The sequence below is a fragment of the Episyrphus balteatus genome, chromosome 3, assembly GCF_945859705.1.
Source record: "Episyrphus balteatus chromosome 3, idEpiBalt1.1, whole genome shotgun sequence".
Taxonomy (NCBI): Eukaryota; Metazoa; Arthropoda; class Insecta; order Diptera; family Syrphidae; genus Episyrphus; species Episyrphus balteatus.
In genome coordinates, this window is record NC_079136.1 from 125,600,667 (window position 1) to 125,621,339 (window position 20,673).

A 20,673-nucleotide genomic window follows, 5' to 3' on the forward strand; every position below is an offset into this window, starting at 1 on the left:
AGTATTGATCCGAGTCAATAATACCTCCTCATAACGTTCAGAACATTTCAATCGCACTTGATCAATTGGGATGATCTGGAGACCACTAAATCCTTTTGTGTACTTACATTGAAGTGTGGCAATCGAGTTCTTGAGATGATGATAAGCTAATTTGATCATTCTGAGTCCATTTCTGCAGGTGTTTTTATGCAGCTTATGCTTCCAAGCAATGCCTTTGTAAATAAAAAGTTTAGATAACAATCAAACATGATATCCTTTATCCTAAATAATATGGGTAAATTCCCTATTCAAACTTAGTATATAGGTATTTTAGGAGATTTTAAAGAGGAGTTTACTGAATTAATATTTAAGGACCAAAAATATCGGTGTCTGTTGTTACCAATTTGAAAAAAGTATTATTTTCTCAAAATTATCCAACTATTTTATTTAAACTTGTAAAGTGTTTTGATGAAAGCAGTTTCTTTTTGAAAATCATTTTTGAATTTTATTTTTTTTTTTAATTTCTGAATTCCTCCCAAAATGAATAGTTCAATTTCAACGATTTTTTTTTATTCGAAAGTATTTCTTCCTACCTATAGGTTAAATATATGTAATTCAGAAATAAAATTTTGAAAAGATATATATTTTTTTGTATTAAAAAAAAGTTAATTTTTTAAAAATCAAATTTTCAAAAACACTGATTTTTTTTAATTGGATTTATGCGTTGGTTAATGTTAGCTATAAAAAAGCATATCCACTTTGTTTTAAAAATTTGTATGTATTTCAAAAAATTATTTTTAAAAATTAATTATTAAGTATTTTTATTAAAACGGCTCTAATGATTTGAATTTTTTTTTTCTAAAAATACATCTAAGTAAAAATAATTAAATCGCATATGTACCTCCTTTTACTGGAGCTCAAATACCACCTTTTTTTAAATTTAAACTTAAGAAAATATTTTATTTTTTTAGTGAAGTTTATAAAAATTAGAACTTTCTGCTTATATATTTTTTAAATCGGTAAATATAGAAAAATATGGTCACCCTATTTTTTCTACGCAAGCAAAAAAAGAACATTTGGCTTTTTTTTCGAATTGTTTTTTTTTTTGTTTTTGTTTTGTTTGTTTAAATCTTATTTCCTAAAGCTGATCTCTCTGTTTGAGGAACCCCATACAAAAAAAAAAAACACATGTAGGTACCAACTTACATACAAAATATCATTGCAACAAACGGGTTTTTTTATATTTATTATTAGAAAATACAGCAAGTTCTGCTTTTTTTTTTTTTTTTTGTAAGTCCAATCACATACTATCTCTCTTTCTTTTTTACTCTCTCTCACTCTCAATGTTCTTCTTTTAAAATTTAACCGAAGAGAAGATTTTATAAACAAATTTTCGATTCTAAAGAGAATTATTCTCAATTCTCATCAGAAAACGAATATTCTAATCTCAAATGCAACAAAAAATATCATTACCAAAGCCAAAACAACAACAGACTTTATCTTAAGCAACAACCTTAAACTCAACCTACCCCAGAAGTAGAAGATTGTAGAACCCAAAAGAGCTCAACATGCAACAGCTTCAGCACTTTCAACCAACAACAACAACAACAACAACACTTACAATAAAAGCAGAAAATTTTACTATACACTTCGGAGCCATTTTTGTTTTGTGTTTATATTTCCTAAGCACAAATGCAATATAGAAAAATATATAACCAAAGAATGTACAGTATTGAAGCAACAATAAAAACACAAACAAACAAAAAAAAAAGCTTAAAGTATCTTTTATAGAACTGCTGCTACTCTATATATGTGCCCTAAAGTTGAGTATCTGGATTTTCATGGCATCGAATCGAGTGCGAGTCAGTCCAGCTGTTAGCTAGAGCCATCAGCCGCAAAATCACAAAATCGTCTGCCGCTCAGTAACACCAGTTTAGTCAGTGTTCTTAGTTCGTGGGTATAGGACGCGTCGTATATAGTACGTTAGGGTATCCATTCGCTATACACTTCTTCTTCGTCACCATTAGGTATTCTCTGGCTACGGCTGTGATTTTGTCGTTCCTGGTTTTTGAAACCAAGTGAATCCTCTCGAGTTATAATCCCGAGAACTGTCATTTTATTAATTTTTTTTTTTTTTTTTTAATAAATTTATGTTTTTTTTTTGAGTTTTGGAACAGTCAAAATTGTTTAATCACGCCCCCATACATTACACCACCCTAATATTACACTACTCGTTGCAACACACAATAAGCATAATTATCCACTTGCCGGGTTTTTTAAGATACCAAAAAAAAGAAAAAAAAAGGACATCAAACAAGTAAAGTACTTGTTCACCAAAACGAGTAGAAGAAGAAGAAGAAGAAAAGTGAAGTGCTTGTTGCAGTAAAAAAAACACAGTAAAACCAAAAAAAAAATAAAAAATATTATAATCTACCATCATGTCAAAGCCCGAGATGAAAAATGGAGTGGCTGCAACAACTACCTACGACTTTCAATACCCACAGCCCAAGGAAAAAGAAACCTTTTTGGAATTTTGTTATAATAAAAAAAATGGAACCTATTTTGGACGCACTATGAGTAGTTGGGGTAAGTGTGTCTATGATTGTGGTGGGCCTTATTAAACACAAGCTAAAAAAATTATGAAAAATACTTTCCACTAAAAAATTGCATTTGTTTAAGGAATATTGCATTTTTTGTAATCTTGAAACTGATAAACCATTTTATTTTTTTTTTCTTCTTCTATTTGATAAAAAAAAACCAATATGTGTGTTTTGAATGAGATAAAGTCAACACAAACAGTGTATGCCCCTGTTAGCTGTTACGATAGGAATATGAACTCGAAAGTGACGCGAGATGAATTCCCGTTTTATTTTGATTTTTTTTTTTTTTTATTAAATTATATATAGTGTCAATGTCAATAAACAAAAGCAAATCAGACTGTTATACCTGATGTAGGTAGTGGTTGTTGTATGTACAAAAAATTCTTTATTTCCTTATTTATTAATTAGAAAAACAAAATATAATTTTTGTTTACTCGTTTAAAATGATACATTTTTTGCTGAAGAAATAATAAATTCTACTCAAGGTATCTAGGCTAGAGGAAAACAAATTAGTTTATAAATGTTCAACAAATTGTAAAATAAACAGAAAAATACATTTTTAGTAGAATTTTATTTTATATGTAAATGAATTTATTACGAAATAACTTTGTGAATTGTTTGGTTTTTATTGTTTGAAAGAAAAGGTGTTTTTTTTATTTTGAAAAATAATAAATTATTAAATTTGTGGTTACCATATTTTTTTTTTTTTGTGAAAGTAGTTTTATATTTCAGGTCACCTGAGTTGTAGTAAAATCATGTACATTTTTCATAAATTTCAATTTTTATAAAAAATTTCTATTGATCTTTATATTTTGAACCATAATTTTCATAACTACAACTACAACCGTATTATTCACAGTTCAATTCTCAAAAAATCGGTTTTATTTTTAGTTCTTCCAGGAACCAAGAATAGCTCACCCTTAAATATTATGTTAATTCACTTCAAACTTCCTGTGTAACGATGTTTGTGGACTCTTTTTTTTTTTCCTGGATTTTTTTTTTTTTTTTGCTTTTGACCAAAAATATTTTCCATTATACTGATTTTTAATTTCTAACATTCGAAACGACTAAACGATATTGCACGAATTTTAATACCAAGGTTGTAAAAATTATATTTTTAATGCAAAATTTAAAAAAAAAAATATTTCTTGCAAGTGAAAAAAATATTTTGCATTAAAAAAATGTTATAACAACTGAAAAATATTTGCATTGAAAGTAAATTTTTTTTTTGCAAATACAAATATTTTGCATTAAAAAAAATGATTGCATATAAAAAATGTTCTGCATTAAAAAAAAAATCAATACAAATTCTGTGCATTACTTTTTTTTTAAGTATTGGTGGAAATTCTTACAATTTTGACTATTTGGCCTTAAATAATGTTCAACATTATAGTTAAAATAGCGAATGTATGGTTAAATAGCCAAAATTTTAATAAATTTCTCGTATATTAAAAAAAATATATAAAATACAGATTAATATTTTGCATTTAGGTAATTTTTTTTTTTTAATGCAGAATTTTTTTTGTTTGCAATAATTTTTTTAAATGCATAATATTTTATTTAGGTACATTAAAAATTAAATTTTTAATGCAAAATATTTTTAATTGCAACAAATATTTTTTTTTAACGCAAATATTTTTCAGTTATTAATGCTATTTGTTTTTTTTTTATTTGCATTAAATGTTTTTTTTCAATTTCAAATGAATTTTTTCAAAACTCAGTAGGTCGTATATGCATCAAAACATCTAAATGAACATATTTCCATAATAATAATAATAATAATTTTGTATTATTTTTGTTATTTTTTTCTTCGTTATGAACATATTTCCGTTTTATATTATTGAGCTTTTCTATTGCTGTAAATTCAAAATCCTGTATTTAAAAAACTCTTTAAATCTAAAATTTTGTAGGGGAGAGTGGGGCTAAATGTAACAGGGGTAAGAATTAACAGCTAAAAAAAGCGATGTTCCTTTCAATATTAAGAAACGCGTAAAGGAGAAAAATGCTCAATTTTTGCATATCTACCGGCACATTTTCTTCAGATGAAGATTAGACGACAGGGTGAGAAGTTACACTAGTGGTGCCCAAAAAATGCATGTTTGTAACTTTTTTTTTAAATTTTATTTTTGGTCTACCTCTTTACCCGAAAAAGATAGAGTGCTAAGTGTTTTTTTGTTATATGCAACTGTGTTTTGGCTCAAATTGCGTGTATATGTTATGTCTATATCAGTTTCGCTTTTTTTTTAAATTGATTTTATGTGCCAAATTTCATGCTGGGGCTAGTTGTAACATTTTTCCGGGGCAAGTTGTACCATGTAAAAACCTACCTATACTGAAAAATTGTTTACCTAATATAATTAACAACCCTGAATATGAATGCTTGTAATTGAATTTGTATTTATTTTGAAATTGGAAACACATTTTTGAACCACCACTTGAATTCATAAAGCTTATAAAACAATTTATGAATTCGAATAACTTTTATTTAAGACTACTGTCAAATTTTCTCTGGAAATCTTGGATTTGCTCCACTTTTTACAAATTTGCACCAAAATTTCATGACTGAGGTTTGTTTTTATTGTTATTAATTAAAAATAAATAAATATAAACAAATAAAGGTATTTTTCTCTTATTTTTAGTTCTTGGTACAACCTACCCCGGTATGTGTTACACTTTGCCCCGTATGTGGGGTAAGTTGAAACAACACGATTTTTTTTTTGAAGCTTTATTTTTCAACATTACCGTTATGTTTTGCTAAATTTTTATGATGGATCTTGGAGCTAAAACATGGGTCTTTAATTTAAAAAAGGTCTGGTTGACCCACTTTCAAATTTGTAGGAGAACCATCGATTTTAGAAAAAAGTGTTACATTTGGCCCCACTCTCCCCTACTTTAAAATACTGTACCTAAATCCATAATTCTGCTTTTCTAATATTTTTTTTTAAAGATTTCTTCTTTTTAAAATTCTGTATTCTGTATTTGTATTAATTAATTCCATTTACAGAGTTTTGAAAAACATAATTTTTTTATTTTCATGATTTTAAAATACAGAATTGAAAAACCAAATTTTTGCACTAATAGAATAATTTAAAATTCTGTATTTAAATCAAATATTCTTTATGGACATAATTTTCTATTCCATTATTCAGCCTTTCTATTGTTCTGTATATTAAAACTATGTAAACTAGAAATTCTATATTTTAAAATACTAGGCGATAAAACAGGAATTAGAACAAGTGCACATTATTTTTGTTATTATTAGAGCCAATTTTTCAATCTTCTAATAAACAGTCAGCTAACTGTTCGACGAACAAAGTTATTAGGCTCATAAACAATCAGATAAAAACATTGAATTTTTCAATCAAGAGTAATTTATTCTACAGAATAACAAAAAAAAAATTTGTCAAATTCAAAAATATTTAAAATAAACGTCATTTTTATTCATGATTGTTTTTGTTTTCTTGTGTTCCACTGTATTTTTTTCAAAATTCTTTCAAAACAGCTTTGACAACCGACACAATATTTTTGTTGAGATTATTCCTTAGAATAATTTTTATTCGTCTCTGAAAGAAGCAGATAGTTTTATTCTTAGGAATAAGCTATATTTGCTTGTTGAAAAATTGATTTTTTCTCTATCCTTAGGAATAAGTACTAACTGACTGTTTAACTGACTATTGAAAAATTGGCCCTTAAAATAATAATCTTTTATAACTTGCAGTATTTTGGAAAACAGAACTTTGAAATTTTATTTAGAATTAAAAATCAGTTTTAGAATAATTTTTTTAGAATTTTTTATTTAGTTATTTATTATTATCATATGTACTTCAAAAGGGCATATATACCAATTTTCTTGAAAAACGAAAAAGATTTTTTTTTAAACATGTTTAGTTCAAAAATTTAATATTTTTTATTTAAAGAACGGAAACCAAAAATTTAATTTAATGCTCCAGTATTAATGTTCTGGCAGCGTTATTTAAAAATCATTAACTACCCATTTCACGATTATCAATAAGAAAATCTGTTTTCTAAGCCCCAGTTTTTAAATCCAAGTATATTTACTCACGATTTAAATTTAAAGCCGCGATTTAGAATAGAAAATTTTAAAACTTTTATAAAATCTTATACAGATTTCTCATTTTTAATTTCAAGATTAAATATAAGGGAGATTAAATCAATTGAAGCTATAAGTGCTCTAGGAATTTACAAATTAAAAATGCTAGTCATCTTGTACCTTTTTTAAAAAAAAAGAGGAAAATATTTCATTTTTAATATATTTGTTCTGCTTTCTTGCGTTTCGTTTTCCTCGAAAACCTCCTTTTTTCAAAAAAGTGCTCCACTGATTTGTATTAAAATCCTCTATTTCCAATTTTCAGACGCATATTTCAAGATTTTTTTTAAGGCAACAAAATATCGGTCATTTTGTGCTCGATTGTTTAGACCCAATTAATTGACACTCCATTTTTGAAGTCTTCATTTGAAGTACTGGTATTTAATGGGAACTTTAAATGTCACGGGTGGGACAAAAAAAAAGGAGAAGTGATTTGTTGTTGCAAAATCTCTCCGAATACAATCCAAAATAGAACTTTTTGCAAGAGTTTTTTCTTAGCTTCTTCCTATACTCCAGTCAAAGCGTCATTTGACCTTGCGCTGAGAGGCACTGTCAGTTTTTATTTCATGGATCGACAGGGTTATATTTAAAAGGCTTCAATCCAATTTCTCACCACCTGATCATTCTTTTTAGCGGAGTTATTCACAAAAATGCATTTTTTGGGATATTTTACTTCTAAGCTAATATCTTTGCTCCAGATTGTAGTAGACCAAAAAATAAACATACATTCTCTTCCTTATAATATTTTCTATCGTTGTATGTAGGGGAGAAGGGGGTACATTTGACACTTAGTTTTTAAAGGTCTGTATTTTCGAAAACTGTTAATGTTTTCCAATGTCTTGTTTTGTATTTGATTTATTGACTATTCAAGATAATACTAACAGTAAATTTTTTTGTTTTACAACATAACAACATTTAAAAAAATAATGTTTTCAAAAAAAAGTCATTTTGTCAAATGTGCCCCGGGACCGGGGCGCATTTGACTTTAGAAGGGGTACATTTGACAATGGTAAATTAAACCCCGCATCGTGTGCATAATATTCTTAAAACTATCAGCGGATCTTGCTCGTCTATTGTTTGTTTGGTTGGAAAAAAAAATGTTTGGTTTTAAACAATCTACTAAACAATATAACGAAAAAAATAAATCAAAACATTTTTTTTCTAAAAAGAAGAAGAAAAAACAAAAAACCATAAAATATTTCAAAAAATCTCTTAATTTAAATCTTAATCAAAATTAATCGATGTCGATTTATTTTTAAATAATTTTGTAAATATATAATTCCCCAAAATCAACGTAAAACTGTGACCACATTGCAAAAGTCAAAGGTGCCCCTAAGGAGCCTCATAACTGTTTTTCTTTTTTTTTCAATAACTAATACTATTTTTTTACAAAACTGGTTTTAATTTACTTAACTTTAAGCATAGTGCTATCAAAATATTGATTCACCATTAAAAAAAACTTTTTTAATTAGGTTCAGAAATCGCTTACATACCGGTGGTCAAAAATTAGATCAGAAATACAAAAAACACAAAAACATGTGGTACTCCGCGAAAAGTTAATGAAAGACTGTGAGATTTCGCAAAATTTCTTTTAATCAAACTAAGCTTCTTTCTTCATCCAAACAATTGTTAATTAAGGGCACGATCATACCAAAAAACGCAAAGTCAAATGTGCCCGGTGTCAAATGTACCCCCGCTTACCCTAATTTCATTGTATTTGAGTGAGTAAATACAAGATGGCAGCCATTTAAAGTCAAATTCTTGTTGTTAAAAAACACATTTTTGTCATTACTTCGAAAAAAGCTTATATCATGATTGACATTTAATAGGACATACCTGAAAAAAAAACAGTTTTGGTAAAAGTTGAAAAATATAAAAACCTTTTACTCCGGATACTTTTTTTCGTTTATTTTTGTTTTGTTTTTTTTTTTTTTTTTTTTTGTATAAAAGAATTACTTAAGAACAATTAACAAAAACAAAGGTTATTTTAAAATTTCTTTGTGTTAAAAATTAATTAAGCATTTCATTGACATTACTCTTAGTAATTATTTTCTTTGTATTGAAACATTTCAATTACGTAGAGTACAATTTTAGTGAAATATAAGTAAAACAAAAAATTTATCATACGGGCTTGAAGCACAAATTCAATTTCAACTCCCATTACCTCAGATAATAGCACACATGTGAAATTCAATCTCAAATTAGCACCTTTTTTTCCTGTTATTTGCTTCATTTTTTTTTTTGTTCATTTACTTTGCCTAAACAAAGAAATAAAATACTGACCATTTATGTCTCACAAAAGGATTGGATATTGTCCCCAATTTAGAATATTTAAGAACCTACCTTTCCTATGTAATGTATCTCTATGGCAAACAATGTAGGTATACATAATTATATTTGCATATTATTTTAATGATCCATCACTCCTATGTGAGCATATGTATGGAAAGTTTATTTGTATTTTTTTTTTTTTTATTAATAAATTTTTTTTTATCTAAAACACCATCATAGCATGTGGACAAAAGGAAGTAGGTAGATATAATTTGTGTGTTCAAGTTTGCTGGTGTTTTTTTATTTTCTTTTTTTTTTAATATTTCCATAGGAAAATTCGTAGACAAAAATAGACAAAACTGTCCTCGAAGCAAAAGGGAGTCTATTAATAAAAAATAAAAAAAAATATGTATTAATAACAGCGAATTTTGTCTACCAACCTTTGGAAAATTAAAAAAAAGCATATATAACATAATGAATTTATGGATGTTTATCATTTTTTTTATTTTTATTTTTGTTTAGTTTTTTTTTTTTTGGTTTCTTGTTAAAATTTGACAAAATATTTATTATTTTTTGTTTTTGGTATGAAATTTCGTATTTTTCATAAAATTTTTGGTAATGGTTGGGCTGATAATAAAATAAAATAAAATAAAATAAAATAAAATAAAATAAAATAAAATAAAATAAAATAAAATAAAATAAAATAAAATAAAATAAAATAAAATAAAATAAAATAAAATAAAATAAAATAAAATAAAATAAAATAAAATAAAATAAAATAAAATAAAATAAAATAAAATAAAATAAAATAAAATAAAATAAAATAAAATAAAATAAAATAAAATAAAATAAAATAAAATAAAATAAATTAAAATAAATTAAAATAAATTAAAATAAAATAAAATAAAATAAAATAAAATAAAATAAAATAAAATAAAATAAATTAAAATAAAATAAAATAAAACAAAAAAAAAAAATAAAAAATCGATATTTTACAATTTTTTCAACAAACGTTTAATTCAATTTTGAATTTTAATTTGAAAAAAAAAAAATGAATTTAGTTTATTTTAACTTGAGTTTTAAATTAAAAAAAAAAAAACACAAAGCAACAATTTGACCCGAAATCTCAAAAAAGAGTGCCCCTTTTCAAAAACATTAAAAGTCATTATCACTCCAAAAAGAGTGCCCCTTTTCAGAAACATTAAATATTTTTATAAATGTCATTATCATGCAGATAAGAAATTTTTCCCAAAGGGCAGAAAAAACAGATTTGAAGTACTACAAACTTTTCTCATTAGTCACAATTTATGGCCTTGATTTTTCTAACAAATTCCAGATAATGGCAGTTGGACGTCATTAGTTTTATATTAATTTTAGTCCATTTACATCAATGTCGAAACAAGCAGTATCAATTTGCCACTTTATGATTAAATACATTTTGTTTGTCACTCGTGATCATTTTTATCAAAAAACAAAAATTTTTTATCATTCATCAAAATTCTTACTTTTATGAACAATTTACAAATATTTTTATATATGTGAACAATTAGTTGCCCCTTAATGGTTTAACCAGAACACATGCTAATGTCATAATCTGCTCATTATCGATTAAAAAACAAAAAAAAAAAAATATTATATAGATAGGTACTAATTATAATTTAATAGTTTGTTGAAGCGACGAGAAAGATAAGCTTGCTCTCATCATGTTAATGAGTTTAATTTTTTGTTTCTATATACCTATGTACATATTTGACTTTTTCTACTTCTACCTGGTTAGCAAAAATTCAGACAAAGTTGATCAATTCTCAGAGAGTTCTATATTGTCATCGTATATCGTTGACGTAAAGTAAAATGCATTACAACAAAAAAAAAATGAAAAAACCTGAAAGTTACATAAAACCACAAGACAAATCCATAAATATTAACACAAAATAAATTAAAAGATTCTTTTGAGCAGTGTTGTTATATGATAATGTTGAAAAATTTTGTTAAAATTTGTTTTTCATAATCTTTTTTTGGGGTACACATTTTAACTGTTTACTGTCTTCTTCTTCCTTTTTTTTTTTTTCTCGGCGCTGTTATGATCTCGATGTCGAGGGGATCATAACCTTCCCACGTTACTGCTTCACACTAGTGATCCGCCTGTGGGGTTCGCCGGGTTGACCTCAGAAATCGGCGGCAAGCCTCCCGGTTTTGTATTGTTCCGTTTCTGAGGCCAACTGAATGCTGGTGTTTTTGCATTTGCTTGTACCAGGAGTTTTTAGGCCTACCTTTCTTTTTATTTCGTGTTGGAACGTTATATGATATTGCTTTTTTGACGGGGTTCTCAGGATCTCTCCTTTGAACATGGCAATACCAACTGAGTCGGTCGTGTTCAATTTTTTGGGAGATGGTATTTTTAACATGAAGGCTTCCTCGGATCTTCGTACTTCTAATTCTATCAAGCTTTGTTACTCCTGCTGTCATGCGAAGCATCTTCATCTCAGCTGCCGTTAACTTACTCTCATACTTTTTGTACATTGTCCAACATTGTGAACCGTATGTGAGTGCTGGACGCACAACTGCGGTGTAGAGCCTTCCTTTCAGCTTAGGGGGCATTTTTCGATCACAGAAGATAGCAGAATTTTCCCGCCACTTCATCCACCCTACGCTTACGCGATGATTGATATCGTCATCACAAGTACCTTCGTTATTTATCATAGACCCCAGATATTTAAACTTTTCACACTTGGGAAGTACTACACCATTCAAATAAATGTCAGGAATAGGCCTGTGTGGATCAGAAAATGGGCAGCATAGGTATTCTGTCTTTTTCGCGCTTATGCGGTACCCACTACCTTCTAGAACATCCACCCATACATCAAGTGCTCGTTGCAGGGATATCGGGTCTTCACTTATGATGGCTCCATCGTCAGCAAAGAATAACTGATGCACTTTTGGGTCCGTCACTTTGCCTTGAAGCAGGTAATCAAGAACGGTAATAAAGAGCAGAGGACTCAAGACGCTTCCCTGGTGTACACCTACTGTGATTTCGAATTCTTCGGTGACTCCAGCTGCACATCTTACTTTAGTAACTGCTCCATCATACATGTCCATAATTATCCGCACATAGGTTTCCGGAACTCCTCGTTGTCTGAGGGCCACCCATATCAGATCTCGTGGTTGTCGATCGAATGCTTTTTCAAAATCAACCAATACCACATGCAAATCCTCCAAGGAATCTCGATGTTTTTCCATAATGATTCTGATACTCTGGATTGCATCTGTGGTTGATTTACCCGCAACAAACCCGCACTGGTCATCAGATAGCCTTATTATTTTTCGCAGTCGGCTACCCAAGACTCGCTCAACGATCTTCATGGTGTGTGACATCAGCTTAATCGAACGGTAATTATCACAGCTTCGAGTATCACCCTTCCCTTTGTATATTGGAAGAAGATAACTTTTCCTCCATTGATTAGGCATTCGATCACCTCGTATAAGCTTGGAAACAAGAACCATGAGCCATCTAGACCCGATGTCTCCCATCTTTTTCCAAAACTCTGAGGGTATTTCGTCTGGCCCAACAGCTTTTCCCTTTTTGGAGTATTTTACAGCCTCACTAACTTCTTCGACTGTGACATCGGATACTTCGCTTAAGTTAGGTGAAGCTATTGGAAAGTGTAGCCTTGGAAATTGTTCATTTAGAAGTTCGTCACAATACTGTCGCCACCTGTGGAGGATTTCTTCGTTTTCCACAAGTAGTTGGCCTTGAGCATTGTTAATAAACTTTGGCGAACAGATCTCCTGAGCATTTCTTCTTCTTTGAGCGGCTATTTTGAAGATGGTTGCGCCCTTATTCACGTTTTGTCGTAGCTCTTGAATAGCACCAGCAGTCGGGGAAGAAATTTCATCTAGCTCCCGATACAGGTCTTCCGTATTCTTGGCTTGAATTTGGGCACATATCTTCTTCGCTTCTTTCTTGCAGTTTCTGTATTCCACTTCGAGGCGTGACTTTTGCTCTGTATTATTAGAGGGGCACTTCGACCAAGCTTTTTTTAACTGTTTACTGTATGCTACCCTAATATCTTGTATTCGATTAGTATCGAAATATCTTCAGATTAGTAGATCATTTAAAATCCGTCATTCTTTTATTAAATAAGTCCTTCATGAGTACCATCGTTACGGGTGTGACACTTTTATTCATAGTTTTATGAATTAACAGCCTACTAGTTAGAGTTAATACAATTTAGGTTGATCTTGAATCTTTAAAACGGACATTCGTTTTTATTAAAACAAATGTTCCGGGTGTGACATTAAAAATAATTTATTTTCAAACACGAAATTAAATTTCTATAGGATAGCAAATGTTATTATACTAATTCTCTTAAAAAATTGTAAATACATACAATAATGTATAACTAGTACCAAACGATGAAAAGCCATCCAAAACGTTGGCTTTTAACTCTGTTACGGGTGTTATTTAAAACTAGTAAACGCTGCCGAATTTTAAAATTCTGAATTATAGACTTTGAATCTTGAAATGCGGACTTTTTAACTACCAAATTTTGAAAAATTTAACAATATGAAACCAAATCAATGGAATAGAGAATTATTTTCATACAGAATTGTTGATTTTGGTCACATAGAATTTTGGAATGCAATAATTGAGCTTTTTCATTCAATTTTTTCTTCCAGAATGTTAAGGATTACAAGATAATGGAAAAATCTACAATCCTGTTAATATAGCCTCTCGTAAGAACCTATATGTAACATCGTTACGGGCGTGACACTTATATGCCTAAATTATTGTATTTATTAGTCAAATCTTTGGTATTGTCACATTTAAGATTGATATTGAATCTTAAAAGTGGATTAAAATCTATACAAAAATAATGCATCACGGGTGTGACATTATAAATATCTGATTTCTGATTAAGAAATCAAATTTCTATGTTAATCTTACATATATACATGCATGATAGCTGTTAACCATCAAAAGATGAAAAGTTTTGCAAAAAAGTTAGTTTTTACTCTGTTACGGGTGTGACAAATTATCGTTACGGGCGTGACATTAGAAATTTCTCTTTATTTTTTTAATAAACAAAATCTATGACTGCGTTGCACGTACTCCCCAAAATGGAAAAAGGTTCTAAAATTTTTGAAGCTATTCCCAAAAAGAATTATTTTATTCAAACTGTATTGTATTTAAGTTTTCACAGAAATTTAAAAAAGTATAAAAACTTGTTGTTAAAATTACGAAACTTTTTTTTAAATGGTTGTAATATCAAAAAAAGTTTTTTTTCATTTTTTTTTTTTTTATTTTTAAACATTTTTGGAGCCGTTTTAAAAAAAAAAAATTAATTTTTCTTCAACAAAGATTAAAAAAAAAAGTTTGGTAGTTTTAACAAAATTTCAAGAAAATTCATTAATCCGTTTGGAAAAAAATGATTTTCCAAAACAATTTTTTCATATATTAAAAAAAAAAAACTCCAAATTTGATATTTTTGAAAATACTGAAATGATTTTGTTAAAATCGATTAAATGGTAAACAAAAAATTCAGAAATCAGAAAAACGGTTTTTAAACAATTATATTAACAATTGATTAAAACAAAAAAAAATATAACAACTCTGTTTACAAAAGAATTAATTATATATATATTTTTATGACTGTTTTTACAGAGAATAATAAACCTGTTGAACAAAATGCCTGATTATACTGCAAACAAAACAAAAAAAATATTGTATGTAATACGATTGCAATATAGATAAACTTATGCATCTTTACAGAGCGCTTTGGAGTCATTGTTTGCTTACAAATTTGTTAAGCTAGCAAAAATAATATCATCGTGTCTGATAAGAGAATATAGCCACGTGTTTACACAGAGCACATGTTATAGTAAAAGCTAAATAATTTAATGAGTGCACTTTTTGTTTTTTTATTGGAAGAGTATGACGTAATGACGAAGAAATTCTTAAAAAAAATACATTATTAATCAAGGTGTAGTACTTTTTCCACCAAAAGAAATAAAAATACAATTCTATAAAAAAAAGTACAAGAATATAAAAAAAAAAAAAACATTAATATAATCCAATATGTAATTGTTGTTTTTTTGTTCGCCTTTTTCTTAATAATGTCTAGAATTAAACCAAACCAAACAAAAAAAAAACTTACTTAGATATTTATAGCCTTTATAAAATTACTACGACTGTACGAGTATCTCTTCTATATTGCTTTGAGAAAGTATGAGAGAAAAAAAACTAAATAATATAGAAAAGCTTCTACCAGATAATCGAAATGGGATTGTATTTATTTTTACTTATTAGTGTTGGCAGTAAAAACGTTTATTTTGCCTAAAACCACACACACAAATGACGTAATAAAAATATATATAATTTTCTTTTACATAAGAAACAAAAAAAAAAGATAATAATTATAAGGACTCGCGATATATAAAGCTACTCGTTGAAATATAATGATCTTTATCGACATTATCATATATCTTCAATAGATATCAATCAAATGGACAAACAAACAAAAAAAAAAAGATAAGTTATTTAAAGAAAAACAAAATATAAAGTACTTCTCGTAAGTGTGAACCTCATTAATAGCCACAATATTGAAGAACGCGCCCTTAATGACACATCGATACAACAAAACATAGGAAAATAGAAATTCTGTTACTTAGTCGAAAGGAGGGTATATTTCTTCTGTGTGTTATGGCAGGGACCAATTATTCAGCAATTAACAAACATAGCCTAAGGAACAAGTGTAATTACACTTTTAAGTGAGCGAGAGGACACTTTAGTGTCAACATAAACTAACAAAAAACCTTTAACCCTTAATTTGTCATATTTCTAGAGAAAGTCTTAGAAGTTTTTTTTTTTTTTTTTATGGTTTACCCTATTTGTTTTTTTTTTTTTTCTTCTTCTTTTAGAAAATAAATGCGTGCATTAAACTACTTGGCCTTATTTATTTTTTTTTTCCTTTTAATTTGTTTAACTTAGTGAGTCCTTCAAAAAAGTCTTTATATTAAAAGTTCTAAGTGAAAATACAATTTCGAAATCATAATCACGTATGTCAATTTAACTGCTGCTGCCCACTTAGGAAACCAGTTTATAGCAATTCTACTTGGCTATCAAATTACGGTTTGTTTTGATACACGACAAGACCTTATTTCATTTTAAAAGTCATTAAGTTCTTTACTTCAGAAGCATTTTTTTGAAAAATATTTTTTTTCTAGCGATGTGAAGTGAAAAATATTCATTTAAAGAAAGATTCTGAGAAAGAAACATAAGTTTCCTAAAAAATTCTTCAGAAATTGTATAGAAGACAGGCCAAATGTACACGTATAATATCATGGTTGATTTCTGTGTTAACGTTTCAATAACTTACATTGGGCGCCACTTTTTTTTTGGAAAAATAATTTTAACTGGAAATTAAAAAAAAAAAATAAAAAAAAATTATAGAATAAAGGTTTTGGAAATTTAAAATTCCAATAGAAGAAGAAATGTTTTTAAAAAATTTTTTGGAATTTTTCAAAAAGCGTTCTCCTTTATAAACTAAATAAAATGTAAGACCATCAACCGTCGCATTAAATCATCTTGTCCTGTTTCGCATTCTGATAATTTTGTATATACTTGAACAGATTATCAGTAAATTTTAACTCCCATCAACGAAATAGTTTTGATCATTTAAACTAAAAAATGCATTATCAACACTCTAAACGTGATAATTTTGTAGCAAATAAAATTAGCATTAAATGTGGCTGTGAAGTTCAAGTCGTTAAATAAAGTTGACATGACTTTTGTGTTAATTTTGCAAATTTTTGTAAAATGATAAGGCGATACCTAGGTTAGGTGCTTTTAGAAAATCTAAGAAAACAAAATTGAAACTAAAGTGAAAAAGTGTTTGCCACTAAATATGATTTTTTTTATATTTACCCGTCTTCTGCAAAGCGAAAAAAAAGCTGAGCAATGTGTTTGACTATATCCTTTGAAGCATTATAGCCAATCACATTGCTTATCAACAATTTGAAAAATGAGGAAGGATTGGAAGCATCTTTCTTTTCTTCGCCTCATAATGAGGCTACGTGAAATTTATTATGGTGCAATCAAGAGGCAAAATTCATGAACTTAATTTGTTCTATCCAATTACGGCCATGAGTTATCACCTATTCTATCACAGCTTCTAGATAACTAACCATAATTTGACAAATGAGGTATCATTAAAAGCCTTTGATTTTGGGGTCCCTCAGGGAAGTCATTTAGGTCCCCTGATCTTCATTTTCTTATCATTAGGTTTTTTTTTTTTGCATGCTGACGATACAAGTTTTTTCAATATAATATCATCAACCAATTACCATCATTGAAACGAATCGCGATTCTAATGATAAAGAAATGAAATTCTTGGAATTTGCTGATGGAAGCCTGTTAACAAACTTATTTAGGTATTTTTTTTTTTTTTTTTTTTAATTTTCAAAACCCGTTTTTTTTAACATGCAATTTAATTCTATTTTTTGCGTCTCAGAATTGATTCAAACAAAGGTTATTTTCTTTTAAAGAGTAAAACTTTTTGCAGGAAGATGCTTAAATAAATAATAAACACTGCAGTTCCCATTCTCTACGTTGTCTCTTTGATGGTTGCAGTTAATTAAGTTCCTTCTTTTGGTTCTACTTCGAATTTTTTTAATTCTTCAAACACTTCTTCGATTAAAATTAGTTCAAATCTCAAACGCCCTGTGAAGTATAGACAAAAATATCGAAAATTGAAATTTCTTGCAACACTCTCTCAAACAAAACAAAACACAAAAAGATATCACATTGTTTTAATTGAAACATGTACACTATTAGATATCATAATATTGGACAAAATTGTATCTTGGTGTAATTAACTAATTGTTAAGAAGAACAAAAACATTATCACTCTTGTTGTGATTTTGTTATACAATTTGGCCTAGGCCTTTAAAACAATTATATTTGATAGCCTACAAAAAAAGAACAAAATTATTATGAGATGTCTAGACTTTATTTGTAATCAAGTTCATCAGCAAAATACGAGTATAATGTATGAAATCTTATAAGTGAATGCATTCGGAAGAAGAGTGGAAAGATTTAATTGGCCTTAGTCAGCTTTCCGTCCGACGACGCACGTCGTCGTCAATCGTCACTAATTTCATTGACCATGATTTAACAGTATATTTTTTCTCCAGTTTGTTGGATTTTATATCAATTAAACATTTTGATATACATTTATTAGATTTTTAAAAACAGGTTAATTTTTCTTATTAAATGATTAGTAATAGAATAATTTGAATTTACCATTAAAATTTACAAAAAAAAATTACACATACGCCACAGTGACCTTTGAAATTGAAAAGTACAACAATTTTGGATTTTTTTAAATTATTCATTTGTTTTTTAAATAAATGCATAGTAAAAAAAAAAAACACAATTTACATTAACCACTAAGATTTTCCAAAAAAGGTCCTGGAACCCTTGAAATTAAAAAGTACATTTTTTGGATTTTTTAATTTGTTAACTTTTTAAAAATGATTAATTTTTCTGATTAAATGCTTAAAAAATAGAACAATTTGCATAAACCATTGATATTTAAAAACAAAAAAGGTTCCACATACGCCACAGTGACCCTTGAAATTGAAAAGTAAAACAATTTTATATTTTTTAGCTTATTAACTTTGTGAAACAATATCAACTTTTCTGATTAAATGCTTAATAAATAGAAAAATTTGCATAACCCATTAAAATTTTCAAAAAAAATGTTCCACATACGCCCCAGTGACCCTTGAAATTCAAAAGTACCTACAACAATTTTTGATATTTTTTTTCGAAAATCTAAAAGAAAAAATGTGATTTTTTGAGTTCACTTTGAACTCATATCTTAAAATGGTTGGAAGATATTTGCGACAGAATGACAGAGGAAAAATATTTCCATGTCAAATAATTCTGGCTGTACAAGTTTATGGTTTTCTCGAAATCGTTATTCCTACAAAATAACATTAATTTTGTTATTGTTCCGATCTTCTGATCATTTCAAATAAAATTATTGACTTAAACAGATTCTTATAAATTTTTGCATCTATCAATATACTTTGTTTCAAATATTTTTTGAATTGGCATCAAGTTTTCATATAAAAACCTCAAAGTTCAAAACTTCACTTGTCTTCATTTGTAAAATGACTTTATTTTGAAAGAAAATTCACATTCTCCTTCAAATTTTACTATACACACAAACACATCAAAACTCTCTGTTTAATCTTCTTAATGGGAAAATGTATGAGAAAATATTTATACAAAATTTATAACAATTAAAATTAATCTTTGTGTAAACATTGTCTAATCTATAAAATATACCCATTTTCTCACAGCAACACTCCCTTCTACTACCCTAATCCAATGATCCAATACTGATTCGCAAGAATAATGAAGAATAAGATTATTACTTTATAGAATTCATGTAATATGCATGACGTTATCTGACACTTTTGTTTTGATTACTTGTCAAACATTGACTTTTTGTATTAACCGAAGGCACAAAGAGAAGAAGGCATCTCGTAATAAAAAATAACACCGAACCAACACTGCCTTCATATTTAAATTAAACAAAAATTATTTCAAAGAGGGAATAAATAAGTTATTTTGTTACTTCTGGATAAAGGCAAGGTGGTTGGAAAAAAGTGAAGTTAACTGTCTTTGGAAGAATTTTCGAAAAAAAAAGTAATCCTCCGTCCCGATATAGATATCGCATTACCATCAATTTCTCTGCCACATTCAGACATGACATTCACCACCCTCCTCAACCCCCCCACCAATCTTTTTCTCTCTCCCATCAAAAAATCCAATGACCCCATATTGCGAATCATGAGACAAAAACATACAACAACAACAAAAAAATGTCCTTTTTAAGCGGGTAGGTAAGGTATATTGCGTCCGAGTGATGTCATGCACTCGATGAGTTTCTATCATGATGGGGAGAAGAGGGGGGGGGGGGTGACAGCCCTCTAACGAGTGTATAGAATAGGTATGGTTTGGATAGATTCCCTCTTCAATATTATTTCCACCCTATTTGGCTCACACAAAGTCCTTGCGCCGCCTTACAAACAAACATGAATGGTTATTGAAAGGACAAAAAAAGGAAGAAGAAAATTTATATTTTATTTTCGTAACACACATAGTCGCACGCACAAAATTGAAAAACATAAAAAAATTAAAAAAAAGAAAACAAAAACAAAAAAACTTTATTTATGTTATGATTCTGCCCATGTTATATCTTCTAATGCCATCTTTTTTACAAACAAAATGGGTGCGGAGAGCCTTGCCATTAGTTTCCTTAAATAGTGGACATTGGTCTCGTTATAACATATATGAAGTTGTGTGCATTTGAAAGAGTCTATCGTGATTATATACCCTCATATAAAAGTCCTGATGAATCCTGTGGAAAGTTAAAATATTACAAACTATCCAACCGCATACAATAATTTCTTCTAAGGACTTTTTGAATGCAGAAGAATTACTTCATCCTTTTGTTTCGCAAAAGTTCAAGAATATATGTAGGATAGGGTAAAAAGGATATATAGGGAAGAGAGGTGATGGTTTTTACATTGAATCGTTGACACCATTTTTGTGACTAGACTTTTTGCAAGCAAGGTGGCGCCATTGTCGATTTACTATATTTCCATTCAAACAGTGGGGGTAAAATGCTATGAACACAAAGT

General features: G+C 28.4%; 1 protein-coding gene across 2 annotated transcripts in view; it reads left to right on the plus strand.

The window, feature by feature from the left end:
• The first annotated feature begins 1,847 nt into the window (after positions 1-1,847).
• The window catches only part of LOC129916841 (sodium/potassium-transporting ATPase subunit beta-1), a 39,855-nt gene continuing 21,029 nt past the window's right edge, over positions 1,848-20,673 (plus strand). Inside the window, exons 1-2 of one of the 2 annotated variants that reach the window (XM_055997031.1) lie at positions 1,848-2,006; positions 2,146-2,565. In XM_055997031.1, the coding sequence (XP_055853006.1) occupies positions 2,418-2,565 (148 nt within the window). In that variant the 5' untranslated portion in view covers positions 1,848-2,006; positions 2,146-2,417. Of the gene's footprint in view, positions 2,566-20,673 lie in introns of both variants that reach the window. The other variant, XM_055997030.1, reaches the window with a different exon arrangement.